General features: G+C 39.2%; 1 protein-coding gene across 2 annotated transcripts in view; it reads right to left on the bottom strand.

The window, feature by feature from the left end:
* Positions 1-25165, bottom strand: part of ACADM (acyl-CoA dehydrogenase medium chain) — a 51379-nt gene extending 26214 nt beyond the window's left edge. Inside the window, exons 1-6 of one of the 2 annotated variants that reach the window (XM_068540118.1) lie at positions 25044-25165; positions 15216-15303; positions 12937-13034; positions 12751-12820; positions 12019-12119; positions 10954-11034 (exon numbers count right to left, since the gene is read on the bottom strand). In XM_068540118.1, the coding sequence (XP_068396219.1) occupies positions 10954-11034; positions 12019-12119; positions 12751-12820; positions 12937-13034; positions 15216-15303; positions 25044-25073 (468 nt within the window). In that variant the 5' untranslated portion in view covers positions 25074-25165. Of the gene's footprint in view, positions 1-10953; positions 11035-12018; positions 12120-12750; positions 12821-12936; positions 13035-15215; positions 15304-16016; positions 16198-25043 lie in introns of those variants that run through there. The other variant, XM_068540119.1, reaches the window with a different exon arrangement.
* Between the last annotated feature and the right edge of the window lie 1667 nt (positions 25166-26832).

The raw sequence follows: 26832 nt of genomic DNA, 5'->3' as shown, positions 1-26832 counted from the left end.
TGAAAAGAAAGGAAGGGAACAGATGACAAAGAACACTTTATATTACACTAAGAAGTTGAAATTTTATCTGGTGGAAAAAGGGGAGCCTCTTAAGGCTCTTCAACAGATGTGTGACAAGATGTAAGCAGAATGGATAAAGGGAGTGGTGGAAGGCAAGCAATGGGTAGCTGAAGTTCATTCAAGTTTACTGAGTGACAGGTACTGGGAATACAAGGCCTAGACACAAGTTCCTTACCCTTAAGGTACTTATAGTCCAAAGGGAGAAACCTTAACAGTTAATTTTAATTCCAAGTATTAAGGGTACATAGGGACATTAGAAATGACTACTTAGACCTGTAGGGGGTGGGAGGTGATGAGTGGTAAGGAAGATGAAGAATAATAAGTAATACTCGTTGAAGGAGGTAAGTCTTGAAGGACAAATAAGTGAGGCAAGCAGATCTAGGCATGGAAGAATGAAACAGCAGTTGTACAAGGCAAAGTACTAGCAGTTCAGTACTGGAATGTAAAGTATGAAACTGAAAGCCATGAAAAGAGGCTAAAAAGGCAGGCAGGACCTGGTCCTGGAGGCTGAGGTGTATGCCATGCTAAGGAGAGCAGACTTTTATGCATTCAACAAAAGTTTATCAAACACTTGCTATTGTGCCACAAAACCTGGGCTTCAGGGAAATCCAGAGCAGCCTAGTGTGCAAAAGTGAGGAATATATATGCATTTTTCTGAGGATGTCAGATTCTAAAATGGGTACACAAACTAAAAAAAAAATATATTAGATACCACTGCTATTGATGAAATGGAAACACAATGTTTTTGTAAATGCAGGAAAGTGATAGATTTACGTTTTAGATAGTTTATTATTACAGAAGTATAAAGGACAGATTTAAGGGAAGATAATAATAATAACTTTTTACTATCTTCCAGGTGCTGTTCTAAGTACTTGACTCATTTAAACCTCACAATAATCCTTATGACACAGGTGCTAGGTATCTACATTTTATAAATAAGGAAACTGAGACAGTGAGGTTAAGTAATTTTCCCAAGTTCACAGATCTAGTAAGTGGCATAAATACCTACATAAGACTGGAGTTAGGGACACAAATTATGCAAGAAAGAAAGCTTAAACTAAGAAGCAAGATAAGGCAAGAAAAGACGATGAAGTTTAGAATTGTGGTGTGAAATCCACAGGACACAATGACTAAACAGGATGTTGGGGAGCTAAAGAGGATGTTATGATGACTCAATTTTTTAGTTTAGGAAGCTTCCAATTAGGGATAATCTTGAAGAGAAGCAGTACTATAGGGTGGGAAGAAAATAATTTGGTTTGGGACACATTTCGCTTAAGATATTTGAGTCTAGCTAGGAAAAAATGTCTAATAGATAAGTTCATATAGGAGGGTAAAGGTCAGGGGAGAGATAAGGGCTGGAACTGGAGACTTAATAGACTACTCAGTGAATATACCAAAACTTAACACGAGATGCGGAGACTGATTTGACAATTTAAGTCAAGAGTAAGCTTTATGTAAATCAACAGTGCTAATGCTATAAGCTATATTTACAAAAGAATAGTATCTACCTCTTCCTATCTTTGTGTTCCTTACACAATTCTTGGATGACACCTTTGGTCCAGAAGACCTTAATTAAGAAGAAAATACAGATTTATGGGAAAGAGACCTGGAAAATCTCAAAGAGACGCATCTTTATTGCAACCCTCTGGATCTGTGAGAGAGAACAGGGCCCAGAAGGATCAGCTCTGGACTTGCTCCAACTCGAGGCTTTCAGCAACTCCCTTCTCTTCAAGCTCCCCACTGAGCCCAACATTTTAATCTTTCAGTCTTTCTCCCTCCTTCATCGTCCTCTGTTTATTCACCTTTTCCATTCCCTTGTCTCATTTTCTCATTCTTTCTGATTGCCCTGCTCTCTCACACTCACATCCCCTCGCAGATCACCTTTCTGTTGGAGACTATACCAATGGCCTATTTCCAAGAGCAGCAGGTTTGAATCAGCTCCAGTTTAAAATGAAGGTGGGCGGTGGGGGCAAGGCCAGGAGGGGATATTAAAAAAAAAAAAGCATCTAAAATAAGAGTGATGGAACCATGCTCCTCTGTACTCATCAGACCATCCTAGAGTACTATATTTAGCTCTATAATAATATTTTTGAGTCAGTGATTACTAAGAAGGCGGTGGGACTTTACTGTGTTGTATGAAGAAAAGATGAAAAAATTGGGGCTAATTTGCTTAGAAAAGGTAAGACCCACATGACAGCCATATTAAAATACCTGAAGGGCTATAGAGCCAAGGGAGAGAATTTGAATTGATAGGAGAAAACTAGTGTGAAATTATTCAAACTTATTGAACACCTATTACGGTATCAGGTGGTGAAATTATAAAAGGAAATGACACAATCCTTTCCCTCAGGAGCATGCAATCTAGAAGAGCTTTCTAACAGTCAGGGACACTCCCAAATGGAGCTGCTTCAGGAAGTTGAGACTCCTAGACATGAAAACATGAGCTAGATGGCCTTTTCACAGGTGTGCTATAGAGGAGATTCAGGTGTCATGTAGGTTAACTGCATTACTCTTCTACCTAGATGCTCAAAGATGTTTTCAGCATCACAACAAAAAAAAGTATTATACAAATGAACTGTCCAGAAAAGATGACTCTTTACCAAAATTTTATTTTAAGTAACTTTGGGAATCCTTTTCCTCTGAAATATGCTATTAGACATTCCTCTGTTTTATAATAAGGCATAGTTTTTATTTTTTTAAACTTTTTCATAAATTTATTTTATTTTTACTTATTTTTGGCTGTGTTGGGTCTTTGTTGCTGCACGCGGGCTTTCTCTAGTTGCCGCGAACGGGGGCTACTCTTCACTGCAGTGCGCGGGCTTCTCATTGCGGTGGCTTCTCTTGTTGCGGAGCACAGGCTCTAGGCACGAGGGCTTCAGTAGTTGTGGCTCGCAGGCTCGAGAGCGCAGGCTCAGTAGTTGTGGCACACGGGCTTAATTGTTCCACAGCATGTGGGATCTTCCCGGACCACGGCTCAAACTCCTGTCCCCTGCGTTGGCAGGTGGATTCTTAACCAATGTGCCACCAGTGAAGCCCAGGGCATAGTTTTTAGAACTTATGAAGTGTATGAGTTTGTGTGTTTCTATGCAAAATGGCTGGTTCTTCAGAGTTGTTCTTGTCTTATTTGTTTCCTAGTAAGTAAAATTAATTTTATAATGCTCCTTCAGCAGAAGCCACTTTTGTTTCCAGTGCAACTTGTTCTCTTAAGTCAAGCAAATTAGTAAAATTCTTTTATGCATAATTATTTATTTATGAAGAATTTATTATTTACTTAATTTGCAAAATTCTATGAATTCTATAATTCTATGAATAATACATTTTGGGTAAGGATCTAAGGGTCTACCAGATTGTTAACTTATGAGCAGGAACCCAGTCCTGGTGGGGTTTTTTTTGATTTATTTTTTTGGGGGGGCACGCTGCATTGGGTCTTCGTTGCTGTGCACGGGCTTCCTCCAGTTGCAGCGAGCGGGGGCTACTCTTGGTTGCGGTGTGCGGGCTTCTCATTGCGGTGGCTTCTCTTTCTTGCAGAGCACAGGCCCTAGGCACATGGGCTGCAGTAGTTGTGGCACGCGGGCTCAGTAGTTGTGGCACACAGGCTTAGCTGCTCTGCGGCATGCGGGATCTTCCCGGACCAGGGCTCAAACCCGTGTCCCCTGCATTGGCAGGCAGATTCTTAACCACTGTGTTACCAGGGAAGTCCCAGGAGCCCAGTTTTATTCACTGTTTTATTCCAAGTCCACCTGGTACACAGTATTCAAATATTTAAAAGAATGAGTAGAACATTATACTTTTCTTTATTAGTGATGATACCACCACCTTATCTTTGTATAGTTTACTAAACAATTTTGCATTCATTCTCTACTAATTTTTTCTTTTTTGCCTTACACTCTAAAGTGACTGGAGGTAGTTCATATAACGCATGTTTTTTAAAAAATCAGGAACGAAGTGAAAATAAAGATAAACCGGAAAGAATAATATACTACAACACATGCTTCGAGGTTCAAATAATTACTAATGGAGGACTATAAAATTGGCTCTGTGCTTCCTACTTACCAAAACAATAAAAATACTACACTGTAGTTACAAGTGTAAACTGCCCATAAGCTGAAGTCTGGCATATAGCAGGGAATTCAGATATTGAGTAGATGAATGGATGAATGAATGGCAGTTAAAGAAAAACAAAGTATCCCCTGGCCATTAGGTATGAAAGAAATTTCTCTACTATATTTTTGCAAAAGGGACACTATGTGAAGATATTCTTATAAAAACATAAGCATTTTGTTTTATCTTTACTATATCCTTTTTAGATGTTATATGACCAAAATAGGTGTGTATAACAATACAGAAGAAAATACAGGAGAGACTTTGAGGCTAAGTAACTATATAAGATCATATTGCTATTATATGGCTTGAAGCCAGGTCTTGGGACCCCAAGTTCAGTGTTCAGCTACATTTCAGCTACTTCTCAGTTCTACTGGAAACACATGGTTTTATGACAAGAGTTTTCTTTACCATTGTTACGCTTTTTCAGACACTTCTGAGTTCTTAGACCATGTTTGGACAAGTAAGTTTACTGAATGTCTTGCCCATAACAAGCTTGTCCTAGTAGTCTAATACTTGTTTCTGGTTGTCTAATACTGCATATATTTTAGGTATATACTTTTTAAAAGATTTAATCCAATCTTTGAAAAAGAAATATGGTTTCTAACTTATTATTGATATTTTAATACTATATGTGTAATATATATGCAATAATACAATTAGTTTTGATTTTTAGAAAATGTTTTTGCACTAAGTGGTATTAAAAAATAATTATAGTATCACCCTGATTTATTTCTGTACTCACTTTCCTCAGCAAGAGTATAACTGATCACATGATCTGGTAACAGATTAAGTCTTATGAACATGCACTAACACTGTAACTGTAAATTAAATCCAAAAACTTATCATCTTTTTCTGTATCAATTTTTACCATGACATTATTATTATTATTATTATTATTATTATTTTTTTTTTTAATTGGCTGTGTCAGGTCTTAGTTGTGGTATGTGGGATCTTTGTTGAGGCATGTGGGATCTTTCATTGTGGCACACGGGCTTCTCTCTTGTGGCATGAAGGTTTTCTCTTCTCTAGTTGTGGGGCACAGGCCCCAGGACGTCTGGGCTCTGTCGTTGAGGCACGTGGGTTCCAGAGCACATGGGCTCTGTAGTTTGCAGCATGCAGGCTCTCTAGTTGAGGCACACGAGCTCAGTAGTTATGTCGCACGGGCTCAGTTGCCCTGCGGCACGTGGGGTCTTAGTTCCCTGACCAGGGATCGAACCCACGTCCCCTGCATTGTAAGGTGGATTCTTTACCACTGGACCACCAGGGAAGTCCCCTACCATGACATTATTTTTTTTTTTTAATAAATTATTTTATTTATTTATTTATTTTTGGCTGCGTTGGGTCTTTGCTGCTACGTGCGGGCTTTTCTCTAGTTGCGTCAAGGAGGGGCTACTTTTCGTTGTGGTGCATGGGCTTCTCATCGTGGTGGCTTCTCTTGCTGTGGAGCACGGGCTAGACACATGGGCTTCAGTAGTTGTGGTGCACGGGACCAGTAGTTGGGTCGTGGGCTCTAGAGCGCAGGTTCAGTAGTTGTGGTGCACGGGCTTAGTTGTACCGCAGCATGTGGAATCTTCCCGGACCAGGGCTAGAACCCATGTCCCCTGCATTGGCAGGCGGATTCCTAACCACTGCGCCACCAGGGAAGTCCAACATTATTTTTAAAAGCAAAAATCTAAGGAATTTAAATATTCAACAATAGGGAATAGTGAAATAATTTATACTACATCAATTAAATAGCATATTATGTAGTCATAAATATCACAGTATTTAAAAAGAAGTAGAGCATAAGAAAATGCTCGTTATGTTAAAAAGGATGTAAAACTGCATATATAATATGACCTTAATAGTGAAAAATACATCTATATGTATTAAAAATCTAATAGAGTATACAATAAGACAGTTATACCAGTTAACTTCATATCTGAGGGATTACAGATGTTTTTGTTCTTCTTCATACCCTTCTAAATCTTCTATACTATTTTTACAATCTGAAAGTTTTTAAAATGTTAATTCTAAAAAGTTTAAATAAATCACATTATATGTAGTATAATTTTATAAATATTATTGAGAGTTAACTGACTCTCAGTAGAAATTAATCAATATTTTTCATTAATATACCTATTGACTATTTTCATTTTCACCCTTGGCTTCATATTTTGAGTACATCAATTGCACTAGATACATATTTGAGTAATATTATGCACTAGAAGGGGGAAAATATACAGTAAACCTTTATTAATTCAGAAGTTAGAATAATTTAGGGACTAGAGTGAATGCATTTTTACATATACTTAAGATATTAGTAACAAAACTGCCAAAGAAATGTTTAAAATACTTGAACTGGGGGTCTGGGCAAGATGGCGGAAGAGTAAGACCCGGAGATCACCTTCCTTCCCACAGATACATTAGAAATATATCTACACGTGGAACTGCTCCTACAGAACACCCACTGAACGCTGGCAAAAGACGTCAGACCTCCCAAAAGGCAAGAAACTCCCCACGTACTTGGGTAGGACAAAAGAAAAAAGAAATAACAGAGACAAAAGAATAGGGACGGGACCTGCACCAGTGGGAGGGAGCTGTGAAGGAGGAAAGGTTTCCACACACTAGGAAGCCCGTTCGCGGGCGGAGACTGCAGGTGGCAGAGGGGGGTGCTTCGGAGCCACAGAGAAGAGCGCAGCAACAGGGGTGCGGAGGGCAAAGCGGAGAGATTCCTGCACAGAGGATCAGTGCCGAGCAGCACTCACCAGCCCAAGAGGCTTGTCTGCTCACCCGCCGGGGCGGGCGGGGGCTGGGAGCTGAGGCTCGGGCTTCGGGATCCCAGGGAGAGGACTGGGGTTGGCGGCGTGAACACAGCCTGAAGGGGTTAGCGCACCACAGCTAGCCGGGAGGGAGTCCGGGAAAAAGTCTGCAGCTGCCGAACAGGCAAGAGACTTTTTCTTGCCTTTTGTTTCGCGGTGTGCAAGGAGAGGGGATTCAGAGCGCCGCCTAAACAAGCTCCAGAGGCAGGCGCGAGCCGCGGCTATCAGCGCGGACCCCAGAGATGGGCATGAGATGCTAAGGCTGCTGCTGCTGCCACCAAGAAGCCTGTGTGCGAGCACAGGTCACTATCCACACCGCCCCTCCCGGGAGCCTGTGCAGCCAGCCACTGCCAGGGTCACGTGATACAGGGACAACTTCCCCGGGAGAACGCACGGCGCGCCTCAGGCTGCTGCAACGTCATGCTGGCCTCTGCCGCCGCAGGCTCGCCCCGCATCCATACCCCTCCCTCCCCCCGGCCTGAGTGAGCCAGAGCCCCCGAAGCAGCTGCTCCTTTAACCCCGTCCTGTCTGGGCGGGGAACAGATGCCCTCAGGCGACCTGCATGCAGAGGCAGGTCCAAATCCAAAGCTGAACCCCAGGAGCTGTGCGAACAAAGAAGAGAAAGGGAAATCTCTCCCAGCAGCCTCAGAAGCAGCGGACTAAAACTCCACAAACAACTTGATGTACCTGCATCTGTTGAATACCTGAATAGACAACGAATCATCCCAAATTCAGGAGGTGGACTTTGGGAGCAGGATATATTAATTTCTCCCCTTTTCCTTTGTTTGTGAGTGTATACGTGTATGCTTCTGGGTGAGAGTTAGTCTGTATAGCTTTGCTTTCACCATTTGTCCTAGGGTTCGGTCTGTCCGTTTCCTTTTTTTTTTTTTTTTAACTAAAAAAACATTTTTTTTCTTAATAAATTTTTTCATAATAATTTTTTCCTTATTTTTTATTTTAAAAAATTAAAATAATTTTTTTCTTATTTTTTTATTATAAAAAATTTAAAATTTTTTGTTCTTAATAAATTTTTTTCTTAATTTTTTTCTTACTTTTTATTATAAAAAATTAATAAATTTATTTTTAAAAATTAAAAAAATTTTTTTCTTAATAATTTTTTTCTTATTTTTTATTATAATAGCTTTATTTTATTTTATTTTATTTTATCCTCTTTCTTTCTTTCTATTTTTTCTCCCTTTTAACCTGAGCCATGTGGATGAAAGGCTCTTGGTGCTCCAGCCAGGCATCAGGGCTGTGCCTCTGAGGTGGGAGAGCCAACTTCAGGACACTGGTCCACAAGAGACCTCCCAGCTCCAAGTAATACCAAATGGCGAAAATCTCTCAGAGATCTCCATCTCAACATCAAGACCCAGCTTCACTCAACGACCAGCAAGCTACACTACAGTGCTGGACACCCTATGCCAAACAACTAGCAAGACAGGAACACAGCCCCATCCATTAGCAGAGAGGCTGCCTAAAATCACAATAAGGCAACAGACACCCCAAATCACACCACCAGACGTGGATGTGCCCACCAGAAAGACAAGATCCAGCCTCATCCACCAGAACACAGGCACTAGTCCCCTCCACCAGGAAGCCTACACAACCCACTGAACCAACCTTAGCCACTGGGGACAGATACCAAAAACAATGGGAACTACGAACCTGCAGCCTGTGAAAAGGAGACCCCAAACACAGTAAGATAAGCAAAATGAGACGACAGCAAAACACACAGCAGATGAAGGAGCAGGGTCAAAACACACCCGACCTAACAAATGAAGAGGAAATAGGTAGTCTACCTGAAAAAGAATTCAGAGTAATGATAGTAAAGATGATCCAAAATCTTGGAAATAGAATAGACAAAATGCAAGAAACATTTAACAAGGATGTAGAAGAACTAAAGAGGAACCAAGCAACGATGAAAAACACAATAAATGAAATTAAAAATACTCTAGAAGGGATCAATAGCAGAATAACTGAGGCAGAAGAACGGGTAAGTGACCTGGAAGATAAAATAGTGGAAATAACTACTGCAGAGCAGAATAAAGAAAAAAGAATGAAAAGAACTGAGGACAGTCTCAGAGACCTCTGGGACAACATTAAACGCACCAACATTCAAATTATAGGGGTCCCAGAAGAAGAAGAGAAAAAGAAAGGGACTGAGAAAATATTTGAAGAGATTATAGTTGAAAACTTCCCTAATATGGGAAAGGAAATAGTTAATCAAGTCCTGGAAGCACAGAGAGTCCCATACAGGATAAATCCAAGGAGAAACACACCAAGACACATATTAATCAACCCATCAAAAATTAAATATAAAGAAAACATATTAAAAGCAGGAAGGGAAAAACAACAAATAACACACAAGGGAATCCCCATAAGGTTAACAGCTGATCTTTCAGCAGAAACTCTGCAAGCCAGAAGGGAGTGGCAGGATATACTTAAAGTCATGAAGGAGAAAAACCTACAACCAAGATTACTCTACCCAGCAAGGATCTCATTCAGATGTGATGGAGAAATTAAAACCTTTAACAGACAAGCAAAAGCTGAGAGAGTTCAGCACCACCAAACCAGCTTTACAACAAATGCTAAAGGAACTTCTCTAGGCAAGAAACACAAGAGAAGGAAAACACCTACAATAACAAACCCAAAACATTTAAGAAAATGGGAATAGGAACATACATATCGATAATTACCTTAAATGTAAATGGATTAAATGCTCCCACCAAAAGACACAGACTGGCTGAATGGATACAAAAACAAGACCCGTATATATGCTGTCTACAAGAGACCCACTTCAGACCTAGGGACACATACAGACTAAAATACTTGAACTACTTTTAAAGACTCTGATATTTTAGAAATACCTATTTATAAACAGTAAGATAATTACAAATATTCATATCAGTGTATAAGTTAGGTTCTCCAAAGCATCTCTATGCTACAATTTTTTAGCCTATTTCTAATATTATATACATTATAAGAAAAGAATCTGGATGTTTCACACAATTCTTAGACAATATTGAGAATTAGCCTACTAAGTAACTCTCACCTGTTGAAACAAATTGACAACTAAGTAGGAAATACATATAAATGTCTTCATTAGTTTACCTGAAATTTAGGTACCTGAAATAAATAAAAAACATTTATTTTCAAATACTACTTTGTACTCTTTCAGACCAATTCTCACAGTTAGCTCAAAATGATAACAACTTACTATATTTTGGTATCATAATCACACCCTAGACTGAAATCTGTTTGACTAATAACCAAAAGAAAGAAAAATCCTATGTAAAGTCACTTTCAGAATAGAACTGCAGCATGCATGTGTGTAAAATGTATAAGAATATCTTTCATAAAAAAATCCAATTTAGGGACTTCCCTGGCAGTCCAGTGGTTAAGACTCTGCGCTTCCACTGCAAGGGGCACAGATTTGATCCCCGGTTGGGGAACTAAGATCCCGCATGCTGCACGGCATGGCCAAAATAAATTCCAATTTAAAAATCTGTTGAGTAGTTCTCAGAAAATTAAATAAAATCTATAAATATCCTCCTGAAGTCACTCAGTCATTCAACAAACAAACTGTTATCTTTTCAGTCATATTAATTTCTTATTAGTTCAAGAAACTACTAGTTCAAACACCTACTGTCATGTATTCCATCTGAACTTCCTGACACAACCGCTCAGTTCTAGAGCTCCGGAGTGCTCCATTAAGTAGCTATTACTCTCCTGGAAATAAGCTAGAGGATTGTTATGGTACTTTTCTGGCATCCCAGAAACATTATAATTAGGTATCTTTCTTCTGGAAATAAGCAAGAGGATTATTTTATGACACTTTCTGGCATCCCAGAAACATCATTGTACCTAAACATGTTGCTTTTGCCTTAATGTGCTGTAGCCCAGTGTATACGTACAGACTGAAAAGGAAAAAAAGCACACTTATTCACTTCTTTAAATGTGAAATAAAGCAGCAGCTACACATACTCACACACATCATTGGCTCTTCAGTCAGTCTCCCCAAATATTTCTTTTGTTGTTGATCATTTCCAGCAATAATAACAGGCATTTGCTATCAACCAAAGAAAAGTGATATTAAAAAAGCAAGATATTTTAAAATTAGGTATGTAAATTGAAATACTTAATTCAAAACATGAGAACTATTTTCCCCCAAGGGTAAGTCCAAAGAATTGGCCTTTATTCTGCCTCTAAGTTAGAGAGCTAAAACCACGAGGATATAAATCTATTAATCCACGTATTTTCATAAAACAAAGTTATATAGGACTTGTTGGTAACATAGTATATAAAAATCTACTGTAGTAAGATGCACAAGTAGAGAATTAAATTCACGGACTTCCCTGGTGGCACAGTGGTTAAGAATCCGCCTGCCAATGCAGGGGACACGGGTTCGAGCCCTGGTCCAGGAAGATCCGACATGCCGCGGAGCAACTAAGCCCGTGTGCCACAACTACTGACTCTGTGCTCTAGAGCCCGCGAGTCACAACTACTGAGCCCGTGCACCACAACTACTTAAGCCCACGCGCCTAGAGCCCGTGCTCTGCAACAAGAGAAGCCACGCAATGAGAAGCCCGCGCACTGCAACGAAGAGTATCCCCGACTCGCCGCAACTAGAGAAAGCCTGCACGCAGCAACGAAGACCCAATGCAGCCAAAAATAAACAAACAAACAAAAAAGAATTAAATTTACAATAAATGACATGGTATATATGATCAGGTGTCCTAAGAATTACTCATTAAATTTCAGCATTGCCAGCAGTGGCAGCAAGCCATCCCAATCCTTCTCCTGAATGCCCTTACCTAAGAATTGCCACTGAAGCCACAGCCAAAGTGTACAGTTTCCCCACAGAGACAGCTAGGACTCCGAGTACTAAAGACAACAGCCAGAATGATCAACTCATGGAAAAGAACTCCAGGCTTCACTGCAGAATCTTGTGTTCCTTTTTAAAGAAAACTGTGTTCCACCAGCTAACCTAACTTAGCAGTACTATTTCATTAACAACAGCTCAGTTAAGCAATTCATTTTCTAGGTAACTTACCCCCAGAGAATTTCCTTCAATAGCAGTCTGAACCCCTGTACATCCATAAGCCATTTCTTCAGTAATTAGACAGCTATCAAAAGTTCCAAGTCCAAGACCTCCTACAGTATCAAAATGTTTTAAGAGCCCATTATAATATATAGCACACCTCAACAGAAATAAGGGTGAACTATTTAAATTACTTCCAATATAACCTAATTGATTTTAACAGCAAATTTGCAAATACAGTATCTATAACACTAGAAACTAAAAGTTTTCTGGCTAGTACAGTAACAAAGTATACTTCTCTAAAATAAGTTTTAAAATTTCAAAAAATTCTCTTACTATTTGTAATCTGGACCTGTCTTCCTGTTTCACCTTGATTTTGTAAAATCTTGATTCAACTCTGCTAAAATTTTAACCTTTTGACTGACGAAAGGAGTGAAAGGAAAGTCTCAATAAAATGTAAAATCAAAGGTAGAATTAAAATGCAACAAATCAACTAACTGTAGAGAGAGAAGTTACCAAGGATTAGGATCAAGTTAACATTGGAATCAGTTATAAAGAAGGAAGAATGCCTCTAAGTGTTGAGTACAAGGCTTCTAAAAGCTGACAAATACTGAAGTCTGAACAGGGGCACAAAGGTAGAAAGCCATTTAATGGCAACAAATATCTGAAAGAATGACTGAATAGAATTTCAAAATTCTTCTGGTACATAGGCATTCTAGGATTAAAAATGTAAAGAAAGCTTACCACAACTTTCTGGAATGTGTGTATTCAATAAACCAAGTTCCCAGGCTCTTTTAATTAGTGGGACAGGATACTGAAAGAAAAAAATAATAATAAAGATAAAAGCCAGTTGTATTTAAAATCTGTTTATATTTAAAATCTTGTAAAATATGTCAAAGATTTTTCTCTCCTTAAAATGCATAAACCTACCTCGCCAGTCTTATCATATTCTGCAGCAACTGGGATTATTTCCTCCCTGGCAAATTTACGAGCAGTAGCTTGAAATTCTTTCTGCTGTTCAGTGAACGCTAAGGGAAAGTTATTTAGAAAACATTAAAATAGGACAATGAGTTGAGGGAAATGAAGTAAGTATGTGGAAATTTATATTTATAATGGAGACTTTAAACCTTGATAACAAGAAAGTCAGACTACAGTGTGCCTTCAGACTAATCAAGATTTAACTGTGCTATATGAATAAATCTATATCAATACTCACGCCAAAAAGGTAGGTAAGATTTCTAGCTTTTACAAATGAGTAACAGATATAAACTTGAGTTTTCCTCTTCCAAGTGTTAAGATAAAAACAATTTTTCTTACTTATTATTAGTTCCAAAGCAGACTCATCAAACGTTGACTAACACTGAAATAAAACTAATACATATGACAATGCCCTGATCTCAAGAATCAATCTAATTAGGGAGGTAAGACATGACCAGTGACCATAAACCAATAAAACTTGTTCCAAAATATCATATAATACTAATATCATAATTTCAATTTTACTCCTCCTTTAGACTCAGATAATTTAAGTTTATAAATTAGCACAAAGCAACTGGCAAAAGTGGTGGGAAAGCTTCTCAGATTAATGAAGTGAATACGGTGACTGGACCGAGGACAGAAGCCAATTACCACCATACTTTTTAAAATCCATACTATCGAAGGATAGGTAAAATTTTTAAAAGATATAGGGTATTTCAGGCAAGAAGAATGAGAAAAAAGGCAGAAAGGCAAGAATGAGCAAGAATGTTTAGGAGTATAGTAATCATTTCTATAGGGATGTATGAAATAAAATGTAAAAGACATTAGAAATTCGGTGTTGAATCTCTCATTGTATAAATAAGGAAACAAAAGCCCAGACTGAGGAAACGATAGCCCCAGAGTCTTACAATGAATTAGCAATAAAACAATACTTAGCGTTTCAGTCTAGTGTTCTCTACATCACAACTTCACTTCTAAAATTGGGGCCAATTCGTATCAAAATTGTTAGTGGGTAAAGGGGAGGGAAGGCAAGGATCTATTACGTATTATTTGGGAACCTACTTTGATCCAGTTACTATGTGCTAGGACTTCACATATGTCATATAATTTAATCTTCAAATAAATCCTGTGTTGTAGATATTATCCCCATTTTATAGCTAAACAACCAGGTGCAACTGGTCATAGGTGTTATCCTTATTCCTTTTCTTGAGCTCCACAATCTCCCTCCTAAACACTTATATCTATCTCATCTTCTGTCAGTCGGCAAACCACCATAGATTTCTCCTGCTAGTCTCTTACTATTGAGTATGAATCTGTACATGACAAACTGAAACTAAAGAGCAACCATACCAAACCTATGCTAACATCTCAATAAGAAAATAAGATCCAGTGTCCCAAACTGCTATCCTCATGCTGTTTCAAAATTTTCACTTAACTGTTAAAAAAAAAAAGAACTTTATAAAGATGCTAACAATCTTAAAAAATAAAATAAAAACCAAAAACGATAACCCTAGGGAGTTTTGAGTTTGTTATTTCTACCTGGGTGTGAGTTAATTATCTCAGCTGCCTTTTAACTATTTTCTGAGACCAAGTGAACTGAGAAAATGGGTTTTTAACTAGAGGAAAGGTAATAATTTTGAAGCAAGAAGCACTATAGGGGGCAAAGGATGCTGAAGAAAGGGATTATTTTTCAAATTTTTTGCCTGGGTGGGGTCTTCATTTTAGAGAGAAAGGGGAAGCAAAATCTTATTCCTTTTCCCTCCGACACCACATGGCTCCCTGATCCCAAAACTGAGAACCACATCTACTAGCACCAAACTGCAGTTCAGATATATTATGGACAAAACAGGCTCAGCTTATTAGCAGGCACCTAGCACTTTGTATCTAATAAGTGTTTAAGAAGTATTTGTTGCATTCATTTCTAAGTTGAAGACTAGTCATATGTAGCAGTGAATTTGTTATTTATTTGGGGATATATACTTAAGAAAAATGGCAGAAATACATATGTATGCTGCTAATACAGATTTATGTATAGGGTATTATGCTGGAGAAGAAAACAAGATCAGGAAGAATGGGTATGACTAACTGTGAACAATCTGTGGATGGTGATTGGTTCTATTCACTGACAGACATTACTGAGTTTGTTTACAAACATATTCCAGATAAATACATATAAAAAGCTGCATACATACAACAAACAAAAGTTTAAAATAAAAACACAGAACATATACCAAAACTAAATCCTGATCCAGGTTCACGGTGTTGGACAGCTTTCGTATGTTGTGATCTCCAGTCAAAGCGAGAAAGACTTCTCAGTACCTGCAAAGACCAATTTTATTACAATAAATTTGATAAATTAAACATGAGTCAAATAGAATACTGACAACACAAGTGAGTAGAAGAGCTTCTTTGACCATATTCAAGAACACAGTTTAAGTCATTACTTAAATGCCCTCAACCATAATTTGACTTCTGTATTAAGCCAATTATCAGATATTGAACACCTATCATAAAGGAAATTCTTTTTTAAAAAAATGCAATGTGGAGAGATTGGCTCAAGATGGCGGAGTAGAAGGATGTGCACTCACTCCCTCTTGCGAGAGCACCGGAATCACAACTAACTGCTGAACAATCATCAACAGAAAGACACTGGAACTCACCAAAAAAGATACCCCACTACCAAAGACAAAGGAGAAGCCACAATAAGATGGGAGGAGGGGCGCAAGCACAATAAAATCAAATCCCATAACCACTGGGTGGGTGACTCACAAATTGGAGAACAATTATACCACAGAAGTCCACCCACTGGAGTGAAGGTTTTGAGCCCCAGGTCAGGCTTCTCAACCTGGGGGTCCAGCAACAAGCAGAGGAATTCCCAGAGAATCAGACTTTGAAGGGTAGCGGGATTTGATTGCAGGATTTCAATAGGACTGGGTGAAACAGAGACTCCACTCTTGGAGGGCACAAAGTAGTGTGCACATCAGGACCCAGGGAAGGAGCAGTGATCCCATAGGAGACTGAACCAGACCTACCTGCTAGTGTTGGAGGGTCTCCTGCAGACGTGGGGGGTGGCTGTGGCTCAGCACAGGGACAAGGACACTGGCAGCAGTTCTGGGAAGTACTCCTTGGTGTGAGCCCTCCTGGAGTTGCCATTAGCCCCACCAAAGAGCCAGGTAGGTGCCAGTGCTGAGTCGCCTCAGGCCAAACAACCAACAGGGAGGGAACTCATCCACACCCATCAGCAGACAAGTGGAATAAAGTTTTACTGAGCTCTGCCCATCAGAGCAACAACCAGCTCTACCCACCACCAGTCCCTCCCATCAGAAAGCTGGCACAAGCCTCTTAGATAGCCTCATCCACCAGAGGGCAGACGGCAAAAGCAAGAAGAACTACAGTTCTGTAGCCTGTGGAACGAAAACCACATTCACAGAAAGACAAAATGCAAAGGCATAAGACTATGTACCAGATGGAAGAATAAGACAAAACCCCAGAAAAACAACTAAATGAAGTGGAGATAGGCAACCTTCCAGAAAAAGAATTCAGAATAATGATAGTGAAGATGATCCAGGACCTCGGAAAAAGAATGGCGGCAAAGATCAAGAAGATGCAAGAAATATTTAACAAACACCTAGAAGAATTAAAGAACAGAGATTAACAATACAATAACTGAAATGAAAAATACACTAGAAGGAATCAATAGCAAAATAACTGAGGCAGAAGAATGGATAAGTGACCTGGAAGACAGAATGGTGGAATTCACTGCAGCGGAAAGAATTAAAAAAAAGAATGAGAAGAAATGAAGACAGCCTAAGAGACCTCTGGGAAAACATTAAACGCAACAACATTCACATTATAGGGGTCCCAGAAGAAGAGAGAGAAAGGACCCGAGAAAATATTTGAAGAGATTATAGTCGAAAACTTCCCTAACATGGGACAGGAAGTAGCCACCCAAGTCCTGGAAGCCACCCGAGTCCAGGAAATAGCCACCTAAGTCCAGGAAGCATCCAAGTCCCAGGCAGGATAAACCCAAGCAGAAACACGCCGAGACACACAATAATCAAACTGACAAAAATTAAAGACAAAGAAAAATTATTGAAAGGAACAAGGGAAAAACGACAAACAATATACAAAGGAACTCCCATAAGCTTAACAGCTGATTTCTTAGCAGAAACTCTACAAGCCAAAAGGGAGTGGCACGATATATTTAAAGCGATGAAAGGGAAGCACCTATAACCAAGATTACTCTACCTAGCAAGGATCTCATTCAGATTCAACAGTGAAATCAAAAGCTTTACAGACAAGTAAAAGCTAAGAGAATTCAGCACCACCAAAGCAGCTCTACAACAAATGCTAAAGGAACTTCTCTAAGTGGGAAACACAGAAAAGAAAAGGTCCTACAAAAACAAACACAAAACAATTAAGAAAATGGCAATAGGAACATACATTTCGATAATCACCTTAAATGTGAATGGATTTAATGCTCCAACCAAAAGACACAGGCTCGTTGAATGGATACAAAAACAAGGCCCATGTATATGCTGTCTGCAAGAGACCCACTTCAGAACTAGGGACGCATACAGACTGAAAGTGAGGGGATGGAAAAAGATATTCCATGCAAATGGGAATCAAAAGAAAGCTGGAGTAGCAACACTCGTATCAGATAAAATGGACTTTAAAATAAAGAATGTTACAAGAGACAAGGAAGGACACTACATAATGATCAAGGGATCAATCCAAGAAGAAGATATAACAATTATAAATATATATGGACCCAACATAGGAGCACCTCAATACATAAAGCAAATGCTAACAGCTATAAAAGAGGAAATCGACAGTAACACAATAATAGTGGGGACTTCAACACCTCACTTACACCAATGGACAGATCATCCAGAAAATTAATAAGGAAACACAGACTTAAAAGACACAATAGACCAGATAAATTTAATTGATATTTATAGGACCATCTGAAAACAGCAGATTACACTTTCTTCTCAAGTGCACATGGAACATTCTCCAGGACAGATCACAACTTCGGTCACAAATCAAGCCCCGGTAAATTTAAGAAAACTGAAATCATATCAAGCATCTTTTCCGACCACAACGCTATGAGATTAGAAATAAATTACACGGAAAAAAAAAGTAAAAAACACAAACACATGGAGGCTAAACAATACATTACTAAATAACCAAGAGATCACTGAAGAAATCAAAGAGGAAATCAAAAAATACCTAGAGACAAATGACAATGAACACAGGACGAACCAAAACCTATGGGATGCAGCAAAAGCAGTTCTAAGAGGGAAGTTTATAGCAATGCAATCCTACCTCAAGAAACAAGAAAAATTTCAAATAAACAATCTAACTTTACACCTAAAGAAACTAGAGAAAGAAGAACAAACAAAACCCAGAGTTAGTAGAAGGAAAGAAATCATAAAGATCAGAGCAGAAATAAATGAAATAGAAACAAAGAAAACAATACCAAAGATCAATAAAATGAAAAGCTGGCTCTTTGAGAAGACAAACAAAATTGATAAACCTTTAGCCAGACTCATCAAGAAAAAGAGCGAGAGGACTCAAATCAATAAAATTAGAAATGAAAAAGGAGAAGTTACAACAGACACCGCAGAAATACAAAGCAACGTAAGAGACTACTACAAAAAACTCTATGCCAATAAAATGGACAACCTGGAAGACAAGGACAAATTCTTTGAAAGGTATAACCTTCTAAGACTGAACCAGGAAGAAATAGAAAATATGAACAGACCAATCACAAGTAATGAAATTGAAACTGTGATTAAAAATCTTCCAACAAACAAACATCCAGGACCAGATGGTTTCACAGACGAATTCTAGCAAACATTTAGAGACGAGCTAACAACCATCCCTCTCAAACACTTCCAAAAAATTGCAGAGGAAGGAACACTCCCAAACTCATTCTACGAGGCCACCATCACCCTGATACCAAAACCAGACAAAGATACTACAAAAAAAGAAAATTGCAGACCAATATCACTGATGAATATAGATGCAAAAATCCTCAACAAAATACTAGCAAACAGAATCCAAGAACACATTAAAAGAGTCATACACCATGATCAAGTGGGATTTATCCCAGGGATGCAAAGATTCTTCAATATACGCAAATCAATCAATGTGATACACCATATTAACAAACTGAAGAATAAAAACCATATGATCATCTCCATAGATGCAGAAAAAGCTTTTGACAAAATTCAACACCCATTTATGACAAAAACTCTCCAGAAAGTGGGCACAGAGGGAAACTACCTCAACATAATAAAGGCCATATATGACAAACCCACAGCAAACATCATTCTCAATGGTGAAAAACTGAAAGCATTTCCTCAAAGATCAGGAAAAAGACAAGGATATCCACTCTCTCCACTCTTATTCAACATAGTTTTGGAAGTCCTAGCCACAGCAAGCAGAGAAGAAAAAGAAATAAAAGGAATACAAATCAAAAAAGAAGAAGTAAAACTGTCACTGTTTGCAGATGACATGATACTATACATAGAGAATCCTAAAACTGCCACCAGAAAACGACTAGAGATAACCAATGAGTCTGGTAAAGTTGCAGGATACAAAATTAATGCACAGAAATCTCTTGCATTCCTATATACTAACAACAAAAGATCAGAAAGGGAAATTAAGGAAAGAATCCCATTAACCACTGCAACAAAAAGAATAAAATACCTAAGAATAAACCTACCTAAGGAGGTAAAAGATCTGTACTCGGAAAACTATAAGACACTGATGAAAGAAATCAAAGATGATGCAAACAGATGGAGAGGTATACCGTGTTCTTAGATTGGAAGAATCAATATTGTGAAAATAACTCTACTACCCAAAGCAATCTACAGATTCAATGCAATCCCTATCAAATTACCAATGGCAGTTTTTACAGAACTAGAACAAAAATCTTAAAATGTGTATGGAGACACAAAAGACCCCGAATAGCCAAAGTAATCTTGAGGGAAAAAAAAACGGAGCTGGAGGAATCAGACTCCCTGACTTCAGACTATACTACAAAGCTCCAGTAATCAAGACAATATGGTACTGGCACAAAAACAGAAATATAGATCAATGGAACAGGACAGAAAGCCCAGAGATAAACCCACACAAATATGGTCAACTAATCTATGACAAAGGAGGCAAGGATATACAATGGAGAAAAGACAGTCTCTTCAGTAAGTGGTGCTGGGAAAACTGGACAGCTACATGTAGAAGAATGAAATTAGAATGCTCCCTAACACCCTACAGAAAAATAAATTCAAAATGGATTAAAGACCTAAATGTAAGACTGGACACTATAAAACTCTTAGAGGAAAACACAGGAAGAACACTCTGACATAAATCACAGCAAGATCTTTTTTGACCCTCTTCCTAGAGTAATAGAAATAAAAACGAAAATAAACAAATGGGACCTAATGGAACTTAAAAGCTTTTGCACAGCAAAGGAAACTATAAACAAGATGAAAAGACAACCCTCAGAATGGGAGAAAATATTTGCAAATGAATCAACAGGCAAAGGATTAATCTCCAAAATATATAAACAGCTCATGCAGCTCAATATTAAAAAAACAAACAACCCAATCCAAAAATGGGCAGAAGACCTAAATAGACATTTCTCCAAAGAAGACATACACATGGCCAAGAGGCACATGAAAAGCTGCTCAACATCACTAATTATTAGAGAAATGCAAATCAAAACTACAATGAGGTATCACCTCACACCCGTTAGAATGGCACACCCGTTAGAATGGGAATCATTAGAAAATCTACAAACAACAAATGCTGGAGAGGGTGTGGAGAAAAGAGAACCCTCTTGCACTCCTGGGGGAATGCAAATTGATACAGCCACTATGGAGAGCAGTATGGAGGTTCCTTAAAAAAACTAAAAATAGAATTACCATATGACCCAGCAATCCCACTGCTGGGCACACAGCCAGAGAAAACAATAATTCAAAAAGACACATGCACCCCAATGTTCACTGCAGCACTATTTACAATAGCCAGGTCATGGAAGCAACCTAAATGCCCACTGACAGACGAATGGATAAAGATGTGGTACATATATACAATGGAATATTACTCGGCCATAAAAAGGAACGAAATTGGGTCATTTGTAGAGACATGGATGGACCTAGACACTGTCATACAGAGTGAAGTAAGTCAGAAAGAGAAAAACAAATATCGTATATTAACACATATATGTAGAACCTAGAAAAATGGTACAGATGAACCTGTTTGCAAGGCAGAAATAGAGACACAGATGTAGAGAACAAACGTATGGACACCAAGGGGGGAACGTTGTGGGGGGTGGGTGGGATGAATTGGGAGATTGGGATTGACATGTATACACTAATATGTATGAAATAGATAACTAATAAGAACCTGCTGTATAAAAAATAAATAAATTAAATTAAATTTTAAAAAAATGCAATGCAACTAAAACTGATCAGTAGTATTTGCACTACTAACATGGAGTGTTTCCAAGACAAATACCAATCAGAAGTAGTGGTAGACTTAGAAGCACTATTCGAGAAATCTCACCTACAAGTTCTAGAACATTTGTGATTGGGGAGTTGGAACGGGGTGGGGGGGGTGGGACAACAATAGGATGGTACCATACATTCAAGAGTTGCCTAGTCCATCAACTTTGATACCCTGTCTCTGGTGAGCCTCCCAGGAATGCCTCTGGGAATCTTCCCCTTGGAGGATCCCATTTTCTAAGATACCTCACTTTATTTAACAAAACAAATTAGCCTAAAACAATTTTCTATATTTTCTGCTGTTGTCTGTAAGTATTCTTAGAATATTCTAAGCCAAGGGTAAGCACACTATGGTACCCACCAGTTTTGTAAATAAAATTCTGTTGGAACACAGCCATACCATATTGTCTATTGCTGCTTTCACAGCAGAGTTGTGAAACCATATGTTCCACAAAGCCAAAAATATTTACTGTCTCTTTACAAAACAGTTTGTCAACCCTATTCTAAACCATTAATATACTACTTGTCTTAATACCTGAAATATATGCATATTTCTTCAAAAAGATATATAAAAAATATAAGCAGATATTATTCCTTTGCAATCCATTTTTATACTCACAACAGTTCAATGTACACAAAAAGTAACCACTTGCATTTATTAAAGTTATCAAACTGGAAAGCATACTGGAACTCCTAAGTAAATGTTTAAGGACAGCCAAAATTACACAATTTACACTTCAAGAAATTTGATGGAACTAAATTCTAGTAAGCTAGACATTGAAAGAAAAGAGAAACTCAACAGTATACTAAAAGATCAAGAACTGAACTTGCTTATGTTTTTCAAAATCTGTGTAAAGAAAGTGTCCACTTTGTAGATGACAACTTAAACTTGTAAACAGAATTATCTACATTTAAAGTGACAATGAAGACTGTCAAATATCTTAATTTAAATAACCCTTTCAAAGTGATAACATACTTTATAGTACAATTTTGAAAAAATAGAGTACAAAAATTCACATCTCCTTTGCAATTTTCATTGATTTTATTTTGGAAGTAAAACACGGTTTCTCTGATCCTCATTGTCCAGTCATCATAGACCAAACCTATTCTTCTTTAGTCACATTCCACGTATGAATGCACTGAATCTTTCGGTCAACCCTAAGATTAAGGAACTATTTTTATTCTTATTTTGCATATGAAGAAACTGAGGCTCAGAAAGGTCAAGTAAAATTGGCCAAGGTCACTCTACTTACTATTAGGAACCAGGATTATTATTCTAACATTTACTATCATGAACTCATGCCATCAACCACCTTGCTATACTGCTCTTTCAATTTAAGTATCCTAATTGGTTATTAGATTCCATACAGGAAAAAAAAAAAAAAACCCCACAAAAATAAGACCAAAAACCTTGACTCTTCTAAATGTGTGTTTAGACAGCACTGCACAAAATTAGACCTCACAATACAGGTAAAATGGTCTGCTGAGAGACTTTAAATAGGGAATTATTAGTATACCTAAAATAATTTACAAAAAGTTTACATATGATTTTTCAGGAAAACATGTTATGTAAAACAAAGTACAAAGGTAGCTACAGCCAGGGAACAATGCCCAAAGCCCTGTTAATTAACTTTTCAAACCTGGAAATGAGGCTAATCTTATTGGGTAATTGCTGAGATGATTAAAATAAGATAATATCTTGGAAGCCTAATGCTATATAAATATTGGTTACTACTTTGAGCTCTCTGCTCAGAACACTGGAATTCCAAACCTCCAAAAGGCAGCAACTTTAATCAAGCATTAACTCTGCAATAACAGCACAGATATAATAAAAGACTTTTGCATATTTCTTAGGAATTAGAGTCTTAGTTTTATGGGAGTGTCAAAGAAGAGATACAGGGGTGTAAGTTTTCTGGATCAGGTTTTTCTATTTCCTTTTTTTGAGAGATCGAGAAATAAATCCCTCTTTTTTTCTGGTGTCAGTTTAAAATCATTTTTTAAATCCCCCAATCTCTGCCTTCAGAGTCCATTAACCTGCATAACAATGACAAATATTGGGCAAAAATCCATTAGAATTACTCTAAATTCTAAATCTGCTACTATTTTGGTACAGGGCATAACGTTCTTAATTATAAATGACATTTAAATGGTAGTCTTGTGTGACTATATAAATAATAAAGTTAGCAAAATACATTTAGTGACTGAGACAATTTAAAATCTGTGAGACAACACTAGAATATACAAACAAGCTTCAAAGAAAATTCTGCCCTATGATTTACTTTCCTCTTTTTTTTAAGTACACAACGTGGAGGCGTCTCCCTCCATATTACGAAACCAAAAGCATATTAAACTTATTAAGTATCCTAATGAGCAGCTGCTCCGTTTTCCTCTTCCCCGTGACTTCGCAGGCTGCACTTTGTAGTACAGGGGTCCCCAACCCCCGGGTCCGCAGGATACCGGGCCGCAGCCTGTTAGGAACCAGGACGCACAACAGGAGGTGCGTGGTGGGCTAGCGAGCGAATCTTCACCTGGGCTCCGCATCGTTCGCATTACCGCCTGAACCATCCCCCCCCCATCACTCGCATTACTGCGTGAACCACCCCCCCACCCCCATGGAAAAAATTTGTCTTCCATGAAACCGGTCCCTTGTGCGAAAAAAGGTTGGGGACCGCTGTTGTAGTATACACCAATTGCAGAATGAAATTTATTTTATTACCTTCTTAGACTGGGGATAAAAAGCCAGTAGGGGGCTTCCCTGGTGGCGCAGTGGTTGGGAGTCCGCCTGCCGATGCGGCGGACACGGGTTCGAGCCCTGGTCTGGGAAGATCCCACATGCCACGGAGCAACTGGGCCCGTGAGCCACAACTGCTGAGCCTGAGCGCCTGGAGCCTGTGCTCCGCAACAAGAGAGGCCGCGATAGTGAGAGGCCCGCGCACCGCGATGAAGAGTGGCCCCCACTTGCCACAACTGGAGAAAGCCCTCGCACAGAAACTAAGACCCAACACAGCCAAAAATAAATAAATAAATAAATAAATAAATTTAAAATTACCTTTAAAAAAAAAAAAAAGCCAGTAGAGAGTTTTCCCCGAGACATACTAGTTTAGCAAAAACTAGTTAGTTAGTTAGTTCAGGGCTGTAATTCTGAGGCACCGGCCAATTCAGAGATGGGTTTACTTCGAGATAGGATGGGATTCCTCCGGAAAACCTTTGGAAGGTTCTCGGGCCAGAGAAAGAAAAGCGATATTCTGAAAAGTGGACGCCGCCTATATCGGGGGCAGTTGCCGAGGGGACAGAGGAAAGTGAAAACGCAGGAAGCATTCTGTCCCACAACGAGAGGAGGGGGTGGGCGTGAAAGTCAGGGTCCGGAATCCAGGCTATTGCCAGAGGTGGGGTAAGGAGGGCTAAGGCGCCCCGAAGCGGACTCCTTTCTTATCACCGCTTCCCACACACGCCCCCGCCACACCTATTTCCGGTCCAGGTCCCCCTCGCCAAACACCACAACCTCCATTTCCCACCCGCGCCGAGCCCTGCTCTTCCTCTCACCCCGCAGCTTCGCCTAAACAGCGCAGCCATGTTGACTCTCCGTCCGGCTACTCAGTCTCTAACCAACCAGCTTATGCCAAGACCACTGACGCGCAGGACGCTGGACCCGTCTTGCCCCGCCCATGTTCTGGCACCGACCACCCTCCAGGGTGTGGGCGGGGCCCAGGGGGCGGGGCCTCCAAAGTACGGCACTGGAAGTGAAATGAAAGGCGGAAGCGGGGCTCCTTGTGCGATTGGCGGAATGCTCCCTCGCTAGGTGACCTCGCCTGCGCCTTCCGCGCCATCTTGGCGGCCTTGGTGCCTGAAGAGTCGCGAGGGGTGGTCCCTGAAAAGGCTTCGCTTCCCGCTGGTCCTTTGAGTTTAGACGATGCGCCCTCTTGGGGGGAAGCTGAGGCGGACAGCGGTGCAGAGAAGAAACCGGGAGGGCGGCAACGGCGTGGGAGGCGGGGACTGGGCGGGCTGCTGGCCCCAAGCGGGGAACTGGCGGGGCACCGGGCTGGCGGAGAATCTGGGTGAGAGGGCGCGGTGAGGGGCGTGGCGAAAAGACGTCGTCCTGGCTTTCGACCTTGATTTTAACCCGGAGAAACCTATCAAACCCAAATCATTTCTGCCTTGACGATTCAAAGTATGCTTTACTCTCAAACGCTGGACGCAAAGCTAAACGATGTTCTGTGCTGAAGAAAGTTTAAACAAAGGGAATTTAATCTACGAAGTAAATTTGATCTTCCGGCATATTCCCAAGGCTACTTATTACTATACACGTGTGTAGAAATAAGGGTGCAAGGTGAGCCTATCTAAAGCTTCTGGCTCAGCGAATGAATGTTGGAAGTGAATGTCTGCCTGAAGAATTATATTTAAAGTCACCCTTCCCAGTTAGACCCTGAGTTCTGAGATAGCTGTGGTGTTTCAAAGACGGGGGATTTGTAAAGCTGTCAAGGTTTGGTGGCTCTTTGTGAAAGCTAGTAAAAGCCCAGTGCAAGTCGGGAGTATAAATGTTTCCCGTAATTCCCAGGACTTTTCATTTTTATTGTACCATCCTAATTTAGGCCCTCAGCACTCACCCCTAAATCTTGTTACTAACTTAACTTTTCTTGCCTAGTAGAGGCTGACCATAATCTAATTCTAAGTCAATTGTTTACCTTCTATATCCTGTTATTGTACTCCCTTACAAGAACCTTCCACTTTGTCTTCTGGAAATTTATGATGTATTTATTGCAGACTGAGTACAAGACAGAACGTTAATTAAGAGCTAAATTAAAAGTACCAGGGAAATTCGGTAAAGGGAGAACGCAGTTTGTCCTGGAATCAGCAAGGAAGCTCTCGAAGAGGTAGGTAAAACACAAAATGGACTGTTAAAGATGGGTAGGATTTGACTTCTTTTTTCCAATTTCTTATTGTGAGAATTTTAAACACGGAAAAGATGAAAAAAAAATAGAAAATCACACATATGCCCGTCACTAAATTTTAAAATTGTTATTATATGTCACGTTTTATTTATATGTTTGTATGTACATATATGTGTGTGTGTGTGTGTTTGCTGTTTTTTTTTGTTTTTGTGAGAACCATAAGCTGTAGACATTAAGGCACTTCACCTCTGAATATTTTTGCTATATATCTCCTATGAGGACATTGCCCTACATAACCACAAAACCTTTATCACGTGGAAGAAAATTAATGGTTATTCTCTAAGTTAATATCCAGTTAATATTTAGATTTCCCTGGTTGTCTGCAAAATGACTTTTGTATGCTGTTTGTTTTTGAACTAAGATCATATCAGTGGTTGCCTATT

This window comes from Eschrichtius robustus, chromosome 3 (genome assembly GCF_028021215.1).
Source record: "Eschrichtius robustus isolate mEscRob2 chromosome 3, mEscRob2.pri, whole genome shotgun sequence".
NCBI lineage: Eukaryota > Metazoa > Chordata > Mammalia > Artiodactyla > Eschrichtiidae > Eschrichtius > Eschrichtius robustus.
Note: the sequence above shows the minus strand (reverse complement) of the source record. Positions and strands in the feature narration are given on the sequence as shown.